At 34.7% G+C, this 19381-nt stretch overlaps 1 protein-coding gene across 2 annotated transcripts in view; it reads left to right on the top strand.

Annotated features, from left to right (window-relative positions):
- LOC117181385 (integrin alpha-PS1) overlaps positions 1–19381 on the top strand; it is a 71390-nt gene that overhangs the window by 14475 nt on the left and 37534 nt on the right. For both annotated transcript variants that reach the window (XM_033373988.1, XM_033373989.1), the window contains one exon: positions 9109–9448. In XM_033373988.1, coding sequence (XP_033229879.1) covers positions 9109–9448 — 340 coding nt within the window. The remainder of the gene's footprint in view (positions 1–9108; positions 9449–19381) is intronic.

Consider the following 19381-nt stretch of genomic DNA (forward strand, 5'->3'; position numbering starts at 1 on the left):
GCTATCTAAGGATGGTACTATAGAACGCCACCTCAAGGTAGGCCTAGTGGCGCCATCTCTTGGTCAGGCCGGAAACTTATCAATCCACCCTCGTATTTGATTAGTATATAGTTTCAGTTTACCATACATTCAATGGATTGAAAAATCACCATAAGCCAACTATATTTTAAAAACACCCTTAAATGGAGACTATGAAGGGAATGTGATTTGGAAAAATAATCATTACAATTGTTATAGTTATTACATATTACAATTGATTACAATCGGTTATCAAAATTCAGAGTCCTATTCCCTTTACTTGAAATAAATTTAGGAATTTATATTTCTTGTCCAATACCCGCATAAGAAATGCGACCTTAGAGGATTTTGGATAGACGGCGAAGGTATCAATTTTTTGATCGATGATAGTGTCCGTGGAGGAACGTTAAATTCCAACACTAGTGAGAAAGGATGTAAGAGATGTGAAGTTAGCGTGGAGAAAGCGCAATTCGTCAGTAACGCCTTGACAAAGTGAAACAAAACTTCCAAATTGAAGTTAATCGATTGTCAATCGATTCACGAATCTAGAACTTCGTTTTCTTTAAACTCGCCCCAAAGGCGCATTTCCCTTTTACAATTATTATTAGGCAATATAGCGTGTGCATCTTTTTGGAGATAGTAGATAGGTAGGGAGGTTTCTGGATACAAATTATCCGTACGATTGGTAAACTTGCATCTAAAGCGCAGAAGGGTGTGAAATTGGTTTCGCTCCTAGTGCTGACTTACGAATCTGAGTATGAAAGTATCAGAATCTCACTATGAATTTTGAAAATCAATACTTGAGTCCGGGAATGAAACTTTTGCACCTACAAATATGGATATGATATAAAAATGTGATATATGACGTCACAATGTCAAGCTGTTAATATCAGCTATCCCCGGAATCGAAGTTTTTCGCCTCAAAATAATATAATCTATATATTAAATGTTCATTTATCGCATTGATGTCATCTTACATAAAAAATATTTAAGATCTGCTACCGCCTCAATGACTGCCCTTGTTGCGCGCTGACACCATGCGTCAGAAATTAAATTAGATTTATATGTTGATAACAAATGGATGGTTTAGATATTCCACAACTATTCGTCACCCGTCCGACACACTTTGTTGGATGCTTTTAATATTGAATTCCTTGAAGGTTCTTCTTTGATAATTTCCAACGGGAAACTGAGTCATATTTTTCCATGAATTGAACAAAAGCTTAAGTTTTAAAATTTATCAGTCTTTACTTTTATCAAAAAATTAATTTTTTATACATTCCATAAATATGTCACTCGTCTGACGTCATTTCTAAGATATTTTCAATATTTCATATACAGTAGGACCAGCCGCATCGGGAATCGTCGCATCGAAATTCTCGGAGGGAAGTAGTCCCCACTCGTAAACTTCTACATTGACCATGATAGGTAAGCCTACGCGCGTAAAAACGCAGCAGACTCCACGCAACGGAAGTCAGTGCTGTTTGCATGAAAATTGACCAGCCTGTAATTGCCGGTCAAATGTTAGGGTCTTGAGTCTTGTACATTTTGAGATACGTCACTACCAGGCGGTGTAGCTTATAAGATTTTTCTCTGCGACTTGCTTGATTGAAAGTGGAGACCTAATCCGTCTCGATCCGCGACGAGTCTTACTGGAATGTAGAAACTTGAGCGATGTAGGACATAACTTATATTAAATGCGTCTCCACATGAATGTCATATATCAGGCAAAATAATCTTAACGCATCAAATTAACAGCATTCCTTTGTAATGACATCAAAATATTTTCATGAATCCTTATCTACATGTTTGCCGTATTTCACCAATATTAGTACATAATATAGGGCATGATTTCTCAACTGCCTCAACTTTAAAAGTCATGTTCTTAGATTTTATTTAAGTTCTGAGAATATGTTCACCTACCCAATAGTACTTAATCGACAAATTTATAGACCACGATTAGCACCGCTCGTAAGTGGTGGGGGGGGGGGGGGGGGGGGGGGGGGACATTTTCAACCCCAAAGCCTGATCAGGTATTTTCAAAAGCCTGTGACTTCCTTTCTATTTTAGCTATTTACATTTTTATGAGGATTTGCGAAAGGCTATTTTTCACTCTTTCATTCTATTTTATTAACGAAGAAAATTAACAAATTTTAAGCATTTTTTAAACCATTGATTTATTTTTTTTTTATTTTTTGAAAAATTGGGTATTTAAAATTTTTTAATGAGTCTCAAAAAAAAGCTTGACTTTTTGGCCTTAAAAAAGGTCTTAAATAAAAATATGGTCCAGTGAACAGTTTCCGAGATATAGGCTGTAATGTACAGGCAGTCCTAATGCTCATGCTCAGACGTAATCCTCCAAGGTAGTCCGGCTATTGGATCGATCAGATGAAAAATTATTAAAATTAGTTGTTTTTTTGCGGAGAAATGTGTGCTCTTTCACGTAATGCCTTTTTTAGGGGCTGATTAATCTCAATTTGAAAATCACACAAAACTAAAACTGGTACTGATGAACGAAATCACTGACACTCTTCACATGTTAATCCGTTTTTATTGATGACACAATAATCCAAATAAAAGTGGGTAAGTTGAAGGAACAGTGACAAATTAAACAGTTTAGAGAAATGTTGCTTTTGAATTAGGCACAGTTACTCACAAAATAGTTAGCAAATCTGGAAAATTCTGAAGCTCAGCGTGATTACATGTTTAGGAATACTCAAAGAGTAAAACTCCTCAAAAGAACTCAAATTAGCGGGACTCCTCAAGAAAAGAGCGAGACTTCTCAAAGAAAGAGACTTCTGGAGGTTTCACAAGGTTGCCTTGTAGGCTGAGCGGGGTATCTAAAGTCTGACAAGGGAGGAAAATTGCCAAACCTTGTGAATGCGGGTGAACTCGTCCAGAAGCACTAAGTTAAGAGCGAGTATGAGTCTCGACCAAGAATTTAACCATAAGAAAAATGTTTATTAGACTTGACTTGTAGAAAAGCTTTGAGAAGTAACTAGAAACTTCAGAAAACTCTTTCAAAATGGTAAACGCTTTCATTCTCGCTCGTAAGAAACTCAGAATCATTCGATGTGTTCGATTCAAGCACCGAAATGACACCGAAATCTTATAATTCTAAGAACCTAATCTCAGTTTTCTTTGTGTTACAATGTTTTAACGACCATTCAGCGGATTGATCGAACCTACGCAGTTATGTTCTAAGTGTTTACGAACAGTCGGCGGATAGGTTTAATAAACACAGAAAGAGGACTGGAGAAAAAGAGTGCTTACAGTAATCCAAAGAATATACCATGATTTAACAGGGGCCCTTTCCAGATTAAAATTTGAATTATCACTGTTTAAAGTCGTGTCAAAAAACATGGGATCTTATGGAGAGGCCTTTCGCTGGCTCCAAAAATGGTTAATTTTGGCTTTAAAATACGTTAAATATTGTTAGGAAAACTTTTTTTCAGACAAAAAATATAATGTAAAATTTGAATTACTGCTCATTTATGCTTGCTCCCGGGGTATTTGAGCTTAATTTAAGCAAAATGTACCCTAGAATAAAAAATATAGCTAGAATCGGGTCAAATCAACATTTAAATGTACATTTTAATATTATTTAAAAAACATTTTATTTATATTGATCAGCATAAAAAGTTGTTACCTAATTTAGTAATTGATATCATGGCCAAATTTTATATTTAATTCCAAATTTCAGACAAAAAATAATGGGCATAGCTTTGACTAGATTTCCCAGTAGCCGGGCTGCTTTAATATTCCGCAGACTAGTTGGCAAATCTATCATTCTTTCAACGCGTTCAAGTTTATTCAGAATATCATAAAATCAGCTAATTAATGATTCAAGAATAAAACCATGAATTTAACCGTTTTTAACATATAAACAATGCTTTTTCAAATAAATCAACTGCAGAAAAATATTTAATTGACGCCTGTCGTTAGCCTACGGTCTGTAAAATTATAGTTTTTAGAGTCTACCATGTGAAATAGGCATTGCGATTTTAGACTCCTTCGGGGTGCTTAATTTCAGTGTGTCCCTTCGCCTCTCACTATTCGGGATGCTCATTTTTTGTGAATTCTCTCGTCTCTCAATATTCGGGGTGATTAATTCTTATGGATACCCTTGCGTCTTAATTCACAGCGTTTTTTAATTGGTTCGTCTTTTTTTCAAACCGGCTTTCGTCTTATTCCCATTTTCTATGATATTCTTTCTGTCAATACACGATGCTTTAGTGGAAGTATCATTTTTCTTACCTTAGATGTGTTGACTAGTAAAATATCTTAAGAAAAAAGGATGAATAAATACAAAATTAAGGAAACAAGAAACGCAAAATAAGAAATTAAAGATAATTATCATTCAATTTCTCATTTACTTAATTTTGCTTTTATTTTTGTATTTTAATTAGCAAAAGATAATTGCGAGACGAGTTAGGATGTGCATAAGTATGAATTTTTATTTTTTCTGAAGCAGAGTTGACCTGTGATGTACAGTTTTTTTAATATGTTATAACCATACCAGTTTGCTTTTTCAAGAAATCCTGTTCATTGAAGTGGCACCGGCACATGAAAAACCGTTTTGAGGTTATGGTCTCATACGGTGACAGCACCAGATAACACGTGACAGTGACAAATGACAACAAACAATTTACCCGTTACGCGCTTTTTACACTAATTTTTGTCATCTGCGATGGGCAGGAGAACTAATTGGACTCACCTCGCTGCCTATCAACCCTCCGCTCCCAAGTTCTAAAAATTTGCCATTTTCCCTGATTGAGTTGACCGAGCCTGATATAATCTTGCAGCCAAATATGTATATTTGTATAAAGAAGATGTTTCGTCGGTTCAAAACAAAATAGGCAAAAGGACGATGCTAAAATATAAAGGAAGTTACAGGCTTTTGAGAATACCTGAGCAGGCGTTGGGTTGAAAATGCCCCCCCCCCCCCCCCACCACCACTTGAATAGAGATGGTAATCGTGGTCTATAAATTTGTTGATTAAATATTATTGGGTAGGTGAACATATTCCCAGAATATAAACAAAATCTAAGAACATGAATTTTGAAGTTGGGGCAGTTGAGAAATAATGTCCCATAAGAGATTCAATCTTTATTTTATCATTGACTGTTAGACAACCACCGAGTTCGATTGAAGTATAAAAAAGAATTTAAGCTATATTTAAAAGTACAATTTTGTATGTGATTCCATTAGCTGAAAACAAACTTGCATAGCTTCAAATAACTTGAAATCTGAAAAGTGTATTTTATGTGTTAGACGAGGACGTAGATAACATTGAGCATGTCTAAATAGTGTAATGGCTGGCCCTTTTTTGAAGTTGTGAAAGTAAAAAAAAACATGTGATTATTTATTATTGTTTAATTTCAAATTTTTTAAAGAAATGAGCCAGATGTAATGGTTGACCTCTTGGACTTCTCCCACTACTAATTTGGACTATATACGTAGCGCTTTGGCTAGCGCAAGTCAGTTCTTTCTAATCTTGTAACCTAATTATAACCTAATTATTGTAATTGTATTGTAATTAATTGTAACCTAATTATACATACGTCGAATGAAGATTAGTCGACTACCATTTGGTAACTCGACTCTTTTTTAAATACTATAAACTCTTTTATTCGGCGTGACATAAATTGAGGCTCCTGCCAGGATAGTGTAAAACGATACCTTGAAGAAATAAGGAATCAAAAAGACACTATCTTCGGAAACGAAACATTTGAGAATTTCCTCAAATTTTATTTTTAATTCTACTGAATTAAAAACAAGTAGAGTTCTATGGAACTCGGAAAAATTCCGGTTCCCATCTATGGAGAGACCCGTGAAAAACAAACCAAAATATCTTGGATGGGTAAAACTAGTCACTGAATCAAGTAGGTGATATACAACGTAAACCCAAACAAAAAACAGGAAGAGGCCCGCAATCAGAGAGAAGATGCATCTGCGTGACAACACTGGGAAAACTGACGACACGTCATCAGTCAACACCAAAGTCTGGTAAGCATTTAGGAACTTCACTGACATCCGGCTAACAACTAAAGATGAAGCGGTCCCAATCAAGAAAGAAGATCAACATCAAGTTTAAAAGTAATCAGATGAAAATTAAAAATTAAACAAACCAATCGTATTAAATTATAAAGAGAATAAGTCCTCCTTGCTGTCTGAAGAAGGAGACTAACGTGGAATAAAAGTTAATTTCACGTTAGGCGAGGCAAAGTTTGGTAACTCCGGTAGATCATACTCCTAGTGTTCCAAAGTACTACTCTCCCTTAATAAAAATTGCGATACTTTAAAATCAGGTTATTGTGGTAGAACGATACCCTGAATTTCATTATATTAAAGGACAAAAGGCCTAAACATAAACACATACAATAATTACGCGACACCATTTTACACCAACAAGTTAAAAAATAAACACCCTAGCATCCCAAAAATATCGCGATATTTTTAAAGCGTACGAGACCGACTAATCTTCTAGTATGTCAGGAAGGCAATTCCCTTACCGTGTTCAAACCTCTCCCTTTATAATGGACGAAGGAAAGAGCAAAAAGGACGTGGGACAACATCGAAACTCTAGCAGCCAACATGATATCATTAAAAATAGAGAACCAAAATAGAATTTTAGAGATTCAGATGATAGTAAAAGGATTAGGCTATAGAAACAGATAAACAAGAACCTGAATTAACGGAAGATCTCGATCAGGATGGCGAAAGTAAATCAGGGAAGAATAATCATTTACCAAGTGTAAGATTAGAAACAACATTATCTCACACACAAATATCAGATACAAAGATACATGGACTTTCAACTGAAGAACAGGGGGGAGAGAACCCATAAAACGTCGCCGACTGAGAAACGAACAATCACTAAAAGAGTGAGAGGGAATAAAATCACTTCAATTGCAAGCTGTAGAAGAGGAAAAACTTAGACTAAACGAGCAATCGAAATCGTAATAATTATTAATGGTTAAGGTGACGTCGGAGTAGAGGATTTCATCAAATGTGTGGAAAAGGCGAAAGCTAGGTGAACACAACGCCTGTGAATTCTTTTCACGACCTATATATTTCTTTAAGACAAAGTTTAAAACAAACCGGTTTAATCTTAGCATTGAAAAGCAGATTAGAATCTTGTAAACAAGGAGTGGTAGAAACAGTGTAGAATTTCAGTTTACGATTCAGGCAACTAACTAATGAACTTAATTATGCCGTTCAAGGAAAACATATAAATAAAATATAAAGAAAAGTCAGAATGAAAATACAAGGGGGAGAAAATATTAATAAATATCTTCTTAATTTAAGAAAAGAAATCGGACTTCAGGTAAGACTGTTAAAACCTATTAGTTTCGCACAAGTCCAAAGTTATGCCACAGAAACAGAAATGTGGTTGAAGGAAACACAACCTTTTCGACAAATACCGTCGAAACCATTAATTATATTTCAATCTAGACCAACACAGCCAACTCGACATTAAGCTAACATCACACCAAATCAACGAGTACACAATCATAACATGGCACTGAGTGAATGGATGAAAATCAAGTGTCGTAATTGTGGTAGCTTAGGAAATTTTTAAAATCAATTTACGGTAAAGAACGTAAATTCTCAGACAGGTCAATTTTCAAATCGGCCACCACAGGTCAAAAATGTTCAAACGACGGAGAAGGAATCAAAAAACGAAAGAATGACAACAGAAGAAATACAGGAACAAATAGACTACTAGAATGAAGCCGAATATCTGCAGTAAGTGGAAGTATATTAGAAGAAGAAATAGACTAGGAAACGAATGCTACCTACTAGTAGACTCGGGAGCATTAATCAACATTATTAAAAAACACCAAATACCAGAAAACATGAAATCTTTTACATTTAACAAAACATTCGCTATGGGAAAAGATAAACATACATCTGAAGAAGCAATATATATGCCATATTTTTCTTTAAAAAAACAGCTCTTTGATATAAAAAATGATATTGCCCATTATAAATATCTGGCATAATAGGTTTACTTTTCATTCAACATTTTTCAGGGTATGCAATAACATCGAATTTCCTTATTCTAGACAACAAAAAACTACCGTTATATGATAGTGGCAATTATATAACTCCTTACACACAACAAGTGTAATTTTACTGTAATCCTGTAGATAAAAGGATTCCAGGGATTATGATGACGTTATCAGAATGGAACTTTGTTTACCAGCAATTGCTTAAATTTATATAAAATATAAGGCTTCTAGCGCATGATGTCAGCAAACATCAAAAGAAATTTCGTTATGGAAAATATCAAAGGAATGTATAAACCATGAATTTCTTGCTTAAATTAAAGAATGATAAGCGTTAGACTTACGTTCTTGTTTAATTCTTGGACGAATATGATGTATGTGTCCTGTTGGAAAATATCAATCAGTATCGTCAATTAAAATAGAACCGCTCAGGAATTTAATATTAAAAGTATCCAAAAATTTATGGCGGACGGGTGACGCATAGTTGTGGAATGTCTAAATAATCCATTTGTTTATAGAAATAAATCCTCCCAATTGTATGTCCAACTCTTTCTCATTGATATCAGCATATAGACACATGGTGTCTACGCGCAATAAAGGCAGTTATTGAGGCGGTAGCAGATCTTAAAAAATTTTAATGTAAGATGACAAAATTGCTATAAATAAACATTTAATACATAAATTATACTATTTTGGGGCGAAAAACTTAAGTCCATTTCCATATTTTTGGGGAAAAGGTTCCATTCTCGGATTCAAGCATTGATTTTCAATATCGATAGTGAGAATCTAATACTTTAACACCCTGATTCATAAGTCAGCACAAGAAGCGTAACCAATCTCAAAGCCTTCCACGCTGTAGCCGCAAGTTTGCTACTCGTACGGAAAATTTGTATCCAGAAACAACTCTACCTATCTACTGGAGATATAGGCGATTAACTCGTTTGAAATCTTCACACTCGTTTAAAATCGACTATATCTCCAAAACGATGCACAATATACTTAAGTTAACACTAACTCGTATTTTTTGACACGTAAATTTAAAATTAAGTGGTTTACAGTTGATGCAATTTTTCAGGTTTGTGCTCATCGACACATCTCTATATCGGGTGAATCCAGGTGGGGACAGGGAAAGTGTTACATATTGAATCAAGATTTAAAAGTCGAGAGTCAAAAGACACCTTGCCAAGGGCTACAAAGGTCAATTGAAGTCTATGAACAGTATGGATATTGTTCAGCTGGTACAAGTGGATTATTAACGTCTGAAGAATATGCTATGATTGGGACACCAGGTACATTCAATTGGCAAGGAACGATATATATGTCCACAGTTAGTTCAAAGTTTTTAAGTAAAGACAACACTATCTACAGATCTCCTATTAGTGATGCTTCTCCTGTTAAAAAATACAGCTATCTCGGTAACTATACTGCTTTCTATTTTATACAAACTTTAGCATGTAGGCAGTGATATCTTAAATTTCACTTACCAGGGGTCGTGTACATTATACGTCACACGATTTTCAGCTATTTTTTACCGTCCCACCTCCCCCATGTCACAAATCTTCGCAAACCTCAGACCTTCTTCCTCCCTCAAAGTCACGTCATACTTATTTTTATAAAAAAAATCTTGTGCACGCTAATCCACAAAAAATTTATCCGCGAAATTGGAAAAAATCTCGGTAAAAATGTAGTAAAATTAATCACACAGAAAACATTGTGTGGCGCAAAGCAGAGGGGAGACTCCCCCCCCATGTCACACATCGTATCAATTTGTCGCAGGCGTGGATCCAGGGGGGGGGGGCACGAAGGCTTGACCCCCAAAGCCCAGACTCGAATTAAAAAAAAATTAAAGTTTATTATATATAATACTGGAGAGCGAATTTCCTTCTTAAATACGGTTATAGAGAAGGCATCAATTCTCAGCGTCTATGAGTCAAATGTAGCGCCTATTTTCTATCATGTAGTTACGTACAGATGCTCTGGTCACGCATTTCAATGTTACAAGTATTCCCAACACTGGCGCTGTCACTCTTGCGTCGCATTCACATGCGGCAAGAGCCCGATTGCCGAAGTAGATTCCCAACCATGTAATTCTCGCAGCCAATCAGGGACTTGAATTCTCTCATGGATGTATGAGACATCATCTTATTGTGAATAACCATTTAAGTTGAACAGCGAGCGAACTCAGCTGATTGCAAGATTTGCGAGGTTACGTTCTACGATTGTATCGGTTAAAATAACAAAGTTTTAAAAACTTGAAATACTCGTGAAGAAATTTGAGGATCAGATACAGCATCGATGATGGTAAATATTCTATTTCTGCATTTTGGTTATTTTAAGGCGACTTTAGTTTTTTGAAAATGATTTTTTTCAGTTACAATTTGGAAGATTGTGCGTTTCAAAAATGTAAAAATGTCAGAATTATTGAACTAGGATAAACAGGGTTATTACCGACACCTGGAGAAAAAGTTTGTAGAAAAAATAAGAATATTAATTCATATGCTTATTGCTCGATAACAAAGATGAATTTATCTGGAAGGACAGATTTTTTTCCTTTTCAGGCAGTAGGCACGAATAAAAGTATTCTTTTGGAAACTATCGTTATATTGATTTAAAAATAATTTATTTTAATTTAGTCATCATATTTTAAGTGAAAGTTTAAAAGAATTTAGAACTTTATTTGTAAGAAATATTATGTAATCAAGTTGCTCTAGACAATAAAAAGCATTATTTTATATGACTATCATGGACGTTTTTAAGAGGAAAGACGAAGTTTTTGTCGATTTTTACTATAGTGTCAACATGTCATTTTGTTGGTGGCCACAAAGATATTATATAAAGGATAGAAGTTCAGTAATTTACACTAAATAAACATTGAAATACAAATTAGATGGATACTAGAATATTCATGCATGTACAAGTATCTATTTTATATCCCCGTAATTTTGATAAAAGGATTTTTAAATATGATCCGCTATGTTATTTAGTAATGCAGATTTATCATGTAATATTTTTGATATATTTCTGAAGCAATTTATATGAGTAAAAGTTTGTTTTCGGCATTTGTGGGAAAAAAAGGGTATATAAAGAGTATTGATTGATAAATTTGCATTACTAAACAACATGACCAGTTACATTTGAAGATAATTAGCAAAAAGAAAGAAATTTTTTGCAAGTATATTCCGATAATAAACATTTGTTTGCATAATTTATTTGAAAAAATTATAAACTAATATCGGCTCTCAAATTTTCTTTGATCGAAATCACTAAAAAGATAGTTTGTACAGATTAAGAAGAAAAAATCCTCTCTTGCTTATAAATGCCGACAATAGGCAATTGTTTATATCACTGGTTAGAAAAAATTTTAAACAAATATCTGTCAACAAATATTCTTCAATTGAAATCACTGACAAGATAGTTTGTACAGAATAAGAAGAAAAAACAATCTTCTTTGCTCATAAATGCCGAGAATAGGCATTTCTTTATATAATTTGTTGAAAAAAAACATAAAGAAATGTCAAGTATCATTTTTACGGCGAAGCCAATCAATTTTAATGCACAATTACACTTTGCTTGCGAACAATCCATGATTTTGGCTAGTTGTTGATATAATTTGTTTATAACTATTAACTTACCAAGTCAACAATTTTTTCCCATTTATACACCCCTGTGCATCAAATCCAAGCGATATTGAGCGGAGATAAAAATTTTTACATATATGCATAATCGGTCATTTTTTCGCCCTGCAAAATATTTTGAACCCCGTTTTTCATTTCACTCCACTGCTCGCTGGGCTAGGGAGCCGGGAGGAAACCGGAAATATTTCCCTCGAAGAAAACGACTACACTGATAATTGTATTGGAATTTAACCAAATAATTCTTTGGCTTATTGAAATAAATTTTTTTTTTTCTAAAATCATGATAAAATTCTACTGTACATACCTTTTTTCTATATTTTTAGATAAGTTCTGGTAGTAAGAAGCGTTTAAGAAACCAAACCCTTGAAGAATTATTTCGAAAAAGAAATCATGATATAGTGGAGGAAGATTCTGAAGATAATAATTCAGTAAATATGGTAGTGGTATCTTCCGTAAATTTAGATAATATTGGTTTAGAATCATCTGCAATTGTTCATTCTGATTTGGTGGAGGAAGCTTCTGAAGAAGACCGTTCAGAAAATATGGTAGTGGTGTCTTTACATAATTCAGGGAATGCAGATGTGGAATCATCTGAATTTCCTAATTCTCTCGTTGAAGAAACGCATGCTTCAGTGGTGGGTTTGTCTGATGTGGTATTTCCAGAAGCTCGGAAACCAGAATGTCCGCAGTCTGATAAAAAAATTTCGGATACCATAGTTGATATTGACAACGACATCGGGAACTACATCGGTAAAAAAAATTGATGACTTAACAAAGTATAAACTTTTAGAGGAACCTTGGAAAGCACCTGCTGATTTTCAATTTTCATTTTCCGAATATAACAAATGTGGAAAAACAGTAAAACGTACTGTGAATCTCCAACATTTTGAGAAATACAAGTGGCTTGTGTTTTTGGTAAAAAAACAGGGACTTTTTTGTAAGTATTGCCCCTGGTTCACAAATCCATCTGGCGAAGGTAGGCACAATGCAACTCCTTTAATGAAATTGGTCACTTTGCCTCTCGCTCATTTTGCAAAACTTACTGGGAAGGATGGTGATCTGGAGACTCACAGCAAACGTGTATACTATAAAAGTGCCTTAGAAGCCGGAAAAGAATTTCTCGCATCTTATCATAATCCTGCACGCGACGTGATGAGTCAAGTCAATCAAAAGCATTTATCTGAAATCTTAGAAAACAGAGACAGATTAAAACAAATCTTGGAAAGTATCATCCCTTTTGCTCGGCAAAATATTCCGATAAGAGGACATAGGGACGACGGCAATCTCAATTTAATCGAAAAAGGAAATAAGTCAGATAGTACAGTCAATCAGGGTAATTTTAAGGAACTGCTCTCGTTCCGCATAGCCTCTGCTTAGTAGCTGTGGTCAAGAAAGCCTTATTCTGAGATATACTCATGACTCGAAGGAAATAAGAGAAGATTTCGTGGGCTTCATCGATGCATTCCAAGACGTTGTGAGTGCTGCTGCTGATGAGATCGAAGAGATCATCTCTGACAAAGAAGATGCTCAGTTAACCAGAGCGTCATTAGCTGACGATAGGAAAGAATATTCGTTAACAGGAAAGGCCCTTGGGCAAATAGTTCTACGGAAGTTAAAAAAAACTCTCTCTACCTTTGGACCGCTGCGTTGGAATTGGAACAGATGGTTGCTCAGTGATGCTGTCTGAACGAAAGGGTGCTGTGACTGAGGTGCAAAAAAAATGCGCCAATGCACTGAAATGTTCTTGTAATAATCATATGCTAAACTTATCACTGTCCAAGTCTTCTCAAGTGGTACCAGTACGGAATAGCGTAGGTTTAATGAAAGAAGTAATTTCCTTCTTTTCTGCATCCCCTAAGCGCAACAAAGTACTTTTAGACCATCTGAAGCATCAATTGACCAAGTTATGTGAGACTAGATGCGTGGATCGACAAGATGGAACTATCCAGTTTTTTAAGGATCTACCAAATATTCTCGACTCATTAGAAGAAATTTCCGTATGTCACCTTTTTCACTAATCTTGGAAATTTATCACCTTTTTTCATTTGCCCATGTAGAGTGTTATTTACAATTTTAATTTTAAGCAATTTTTAAGACCGAATTAGTTTTAAATCAGAAGCAAAGTAAGTATTTGTTGGTGGGGAGGTAGATTATCGGCCTAGGTACACAGCTCGTGTAATATAGTTACTTTCTAATCACTTTCAAACACTTTGGCATGGCGTGTTTGAATATCGTGTGTATAAAAAGTTGATAGAACGTGTTTGATCATAAATTCAACTAATAAAATGGTACTAAGTCGTGACGTAAATGTTTATTTAACTTATAGAACTTTTGTGATCATCTCTTTAACAAACAAACAAAACTTTTAATCTTTTTAACAACAATAGGCACTATGGTGACTGAGATTTACTTAAATCAAAAGTTTTATTTCTGAAACTTGTTTATTTCTTTGTTTATCAATGTAACCCCTAAGGGTTTGCATGATCTCAATCAAAATAGACTCTGCCTGGATTTTCGGTGCCTGGCGCTAGGTTGGTATCCAGTAGATTTTTTTGATTGGTACATTTCTTATTTTCCTGAGAGCTACACCTTATATTGTCACGTTTAATTTCAATTAATTTTTTTTAAACTACTCTAATATTCTTTTTCCTGAATGAAATAAAAATTATATTCAAAGATGATTTAAAGATACATTTGCTCTCTGAAGAATCTGCAAACAAAGTCAGGCAGTAGAACAATCGATCGCAAATTAGCGCTTTAAGGTTATCGCTCGCGGATCGAACATGAAGGTCCCAGAATTCGGCGAAAGTAGTGAGGTGTTCTTTCGCGCGATCGGAGCAAGAAGGTGCTGGCTCGCGCATAAAAGCTTGAAGGTCCGAGCTTGCGCTAGTAGTAGTTTGCGCGAGCCAGCATCTTATTTCTCCGATCGCCCGAAAGAAAACCTTACTATTTTGGGATCTTCGGGGATTGTGACTTCAATTCATCGTACCATGAGTTTCAAGGACTATTTGGAAGTTAAGTCTTTAGTACGGATTGATTAAAAAAATAAAATCGGAAACGTCAAATAACTCATTTGCAATAAACAGTTACATATTTAAGCGTGTAAAAAAAGTTAGACTTATATTCTGCTTCCAAATTATATACTGCACGTAGAGATTAGGCCTTCTTTCATGATAATTAAATAATGATAACGTAAATTTACAAGGGAAGATAAAATCGCAAACACCAAATAACTTATTTTCAATAAAAAATTATATATCCAAGCGTGTAAAAAGAGTTACACTTACATTCTCTTTCCAAATTATGTACTTAATTTTGAGTTTATGCCTCATGCACTTCTCAAGAAAATAAAAAATATACTAAGTCGGATGGCGTACACGATGCTGTTATCCGGTAGACCACGCCTGCTGCCGTTAAACCAATCAGATCAATCTACTGGATACCGACCTAGCACCTCGTACATATTCTTTCTTAATCCAACTAACTTACTATATAAATTTAACTGATGATAAGGAAACAGAAGCAATATCTATTTATTTAACGAATATCTACTTATGCAATTTTCTTCCTAAACATACTCAATTACAACTTCAATCTTCTTCAGATTAACATAACTCAAAAATCATTCTTATCAATTATTTAAAATATTTTATTTGAAATCACCTTTGTATGAGCCTCTAACGCTCCCCGTAAAGGGAGCGCTGTAAAGCTTTCCTAATTATTATTAATTCCGAACACCGCCACACTGAAATATCAAGAGTGATCTAATGTTTGAATAGACAAACACAATACAAACATCACGAATACAGTTCGTTTCTCAAAGTCTTGGAGAACGATGTTATGCCTCGCGTGTGCAATAGAGACTGCTGTCCGAAAATCGTGGTTCAGTTGTAGTAGCAGGGTCGCGTCCATACCCTACTAAACGTTCCGAGGGAGATAGAGTTAATTGTCCAAAACGAGAAGTGTCAAATTTTCTGAAACTACGATTTTCGGACAGCAATCTCCGTTGCACACTCGAGGCCTGAGATCGTTATCCAAGACTTCGAGAAATGAACTATATTCGTGATCGAATTCTCGGCTGCGGCCGATTACAACACCACTGCCAAGGGGAAGGAAAAGGAAGAGAGGTATCAAGACCTTAAAATGAAGCTGCAACGACTGTACCTAAAATATTAGGTTAAAGCGATGTACTATTCACCCGGAATTTAAGGCTGAAATCAGCGAATTAAAGAGTGAAATCAGTGAGTTCAAAACTGAGCTCACTGAATTCAGAAGTAGAAATCAGGTGAAATCACTAAACTCAGCGTCGTCTGATTTCAGAATGAATCGGCCCTCGGGTTAAAGTAGGGTAAAGGGGGGCAGCGCCAACCAGTTAATAGTCAATGATTTTTTTAAAGTTAATGAGATGTTGAATTGATCCATTTTTTCTCATTTCGAGCTCTACATTATTTTATATCATATTTCTATGAGTATTAATCACATGGAAAAAACAATAATTTGGTAATTTAATTACTTCTGACAAGTTGTATTTCATCGGCTTTGCTCCTCACCTGAAGGCAAAGCCGACTGCAGCTTTTTATGAAAATAAAAACATTTAAAGATCAGAAAATGTGATGGTTTTCTTCTGTGGTATTTTATGTACTGGAAAAATTACCTTTGAAGATATTTAACAAGAAGAATAAGTTATTTTGAATAAAAATAGAGAGAGCTCTAATATAGCCTCTTTTTCGTTGACATTCTACTAGAAACGGACTGTACGCAATGATTCTACCGTACCAATAAAAGAAACCTGCATACCGACCGGATTGATAATAATAATATTTAATAGTTTCTTCCATGTAACCCGCAAAATAAGTTGCTGTTCTACATTGCCGATTATTTATCGACGAAACTTGTGACGTCGTGTATCACCTAAGCACTTGTTAATATTATTTTCGTCGGGCCTGCCCCCCTGGCAAGGCCTCACTTATTTATGAGGTTTAATATATTTTGGACTTAAATTACGTCTGAATAATATGATTAGATTATGTGATATTGTTTTATCTGTCAAGATATCAAGTTTTTATACTGTAAGTATTGTCATTATAATTTTTCTTTTGCAACGTCAATTTTTAAGATTTAAGTAAGTAACACTATCTCTCTGATAAAATAGATTTATTTGATGCAAAGTAGAACTAAACTTGTTAAATAATAGCCATGCTATAAGGAAAATCACCTTTGCCCCACTGGTTGGCGCTGCCCCCCCCCCCTTACCCTAATTGTCCTTTTGATCCGTGCTCTTGGAGGTGCGAAACTATCACTTGTTATTGATACATATACCTTGAGGCATACCCGCGTGCCAAAAATATGCCAAATATTTCAAATGTATATTGTATGTTTTCACGACCAAAAATATTATAAACATCACGAATTATTTTTCAGGCGACCCTACACTCTCATAAAACACTGATTTTGAATAAAATATGATAGATCACTCGTAGTATTAAACAGGTCCTCACGCGGAGCTCAATTTTTGCAAGGACGACTCGAAAACCCATGTCCTTAGGCTGTGGTTTTACACCTCATTCTGCAAACATTGATCTTCCCGCAACGGCACGTATAATTCTACTAGTAATGTAATTTACTAATAATCAATTCTGATATATTAACCAGGCCCCCTAAGCTTTAATGCATTTTCGTGGGATAAAGTTTCTTTATGACTTGGGTATGAAGTTCCAGTAAATGTTCGGTGGGGACACTACAGTTGTGCTGAACATAAGTAAATATTTCGCCCGTGATAAGATACACACCAAATATAGTAATCTTATAAATTAAAGGGCGCTGTCCCTATGCGGGGTGAAATAATATACTACATGTATTAAAATAAATAGACTGTTCAGGATAGTCAAGGTACTGATTTATTACGATTTTTTAGGTGTAAATATATTCCCTACAAATGCACTTCATTTCCAAGGGTTAGGAAGTTTCGACATGTCAGGGTTTGTAAGATCCACAATTTCTCAAATATCTTTTTCCAAGACACTCTTTTTATGCCTTTGATTTAAATTTCATAAACTTGCTACACGATAGTCTTTTATCTTAGATAATTCATTATTTTTAGGTTATTATAAATACTAACTTAAAAATACATACCGGTAATGTCCAATAAACCACACGACCCATACATACTTGCGGCGCTTATTACTGACAACAATGAGGTTTATGTTAACGCTAGCTGGTGCGCTACGCGAACATTTGCTGATACTTTTTACAGAAAACGTCCCACGAAAATACATTGAGGCTTGGGGGCCTGATGCTAACTCGTCAAAAGTGACTATCTCGTAATCTCGCACGAAGATACTCCTTATTGTTACTATTCTCTTCCTCCTCGCACGCGCTTTAAACTAACGCATACCTTACATCACTCTGTTACTAGTTTATATTCTATGTCTCTACCTTCATTATCAATAATAAGCCTTACTTAATTAATTAGCAGTTTGCTAGTCAAGGTTGTGAAAAAGCTTAGTCAATCAATTACTAAACGACTTCGGACGATAAAAATGATCATTTACATACATTTTGCGCTTATAAAAGTATAGCTGTGTCGAAAACTTGACATCTACTCCCTTAATTTAAATAATAAGTACTGAATGGAGAACTACTGATTTAGAAGTTTTGTTAAATTTGAATAATAAGACTTGCTAAAAGAATAAGCAATTTGCTAAGAAAAGTTGTGAAAAGTGAGAAAAGCTTACTAAACTTATTACTAACCGCCTTCAGTCGATAAAAATTATCATTGTCATTTTGTGCAGTAGAATTCATATGTCAACGAAAAAAATGATTACCATTTCTGTTTTTGAAGCATAAAATAGAATCCTTAAACTGCAGATCTTCAGACCTTTCTATTCAGTAAATACCACTTAAAGAGTTTCCAAATTGAAATCCAGGTTATGGGAAAATATTTAAATTAAACAGAAACGCCGAATTGTGGTAATAACTCCATTTACTTTTATTGCGGGTAGGCCTTTTTAATCTTTATATAGTTGTCACCTAATCTCTTCTATGGATGACAAATGATACTTTAAAAACCTCTGTATAAGGATAACCGCTGCACAGTGGGGTAAAGTGATATTTTCTTGTGTAAAAATTCATTATCTTTTAACAGAAGTAACATAGAGGGATAAATCCTATTAGAAATTGTAGATGAATACTAGAGTGTTCCAAAAAAGCGACTGTTTAAACGTTTAGGGGCGACTGGAAAATATTATGATCTAAGCAAAATCAGAATCTGCCCACTTTTTTGTTTTGTTGTAGAGTCATTGTTCAGCTCGTTAAAATGTTTAAAAAATTTTTGACAAAGTATGGTAAATGTGTTAAAACTTTGAGTCCCCTAACTGTATCACGTATTTTGTGAATGACCCCAAACGCTTAACCTGTTAACCTTCGGAAGAAATTACAGTAAAATGATCAGTTTTTCCCCATTTTTCAAACCACTTTTTTATGGTAAATCTTTGATTATTTTAGTTGTTCTTTTTCAGATTCATTCTGAGGGGTTTAAAGTATACTCTGTATAAATTTCACTTCACAAAAGCTTAACCAAAGCGTGCAATAAGTCTTTTATATTAATAAATTTCTTTGGGAAATCATTTAGATCTTTTTTGAATCTTTATGAAATATTTGAAATCTCGGTAAAATCCTTGAAATCTTCGGAAATTAATCACTAAAATCTTGATA

This window comes from Belonocnema kinseyi, chromosome 10 (genome assembly GCF_010883055.1).
Source record: "Belonocnema kinseyi isolate 2016_QV_RU_SX_M_011 chromosome 10, B_treatae_v1, whole genome shotgun sequence".
In the NCBI taxonomy this organism is placed as follows: domain Eukaryota; kingdom Metazoa; phylum Arthropoda; class Insecta; order Hymenoptera; family Cynipidae; genus Belonocnema; species Belonocnema kinseyi.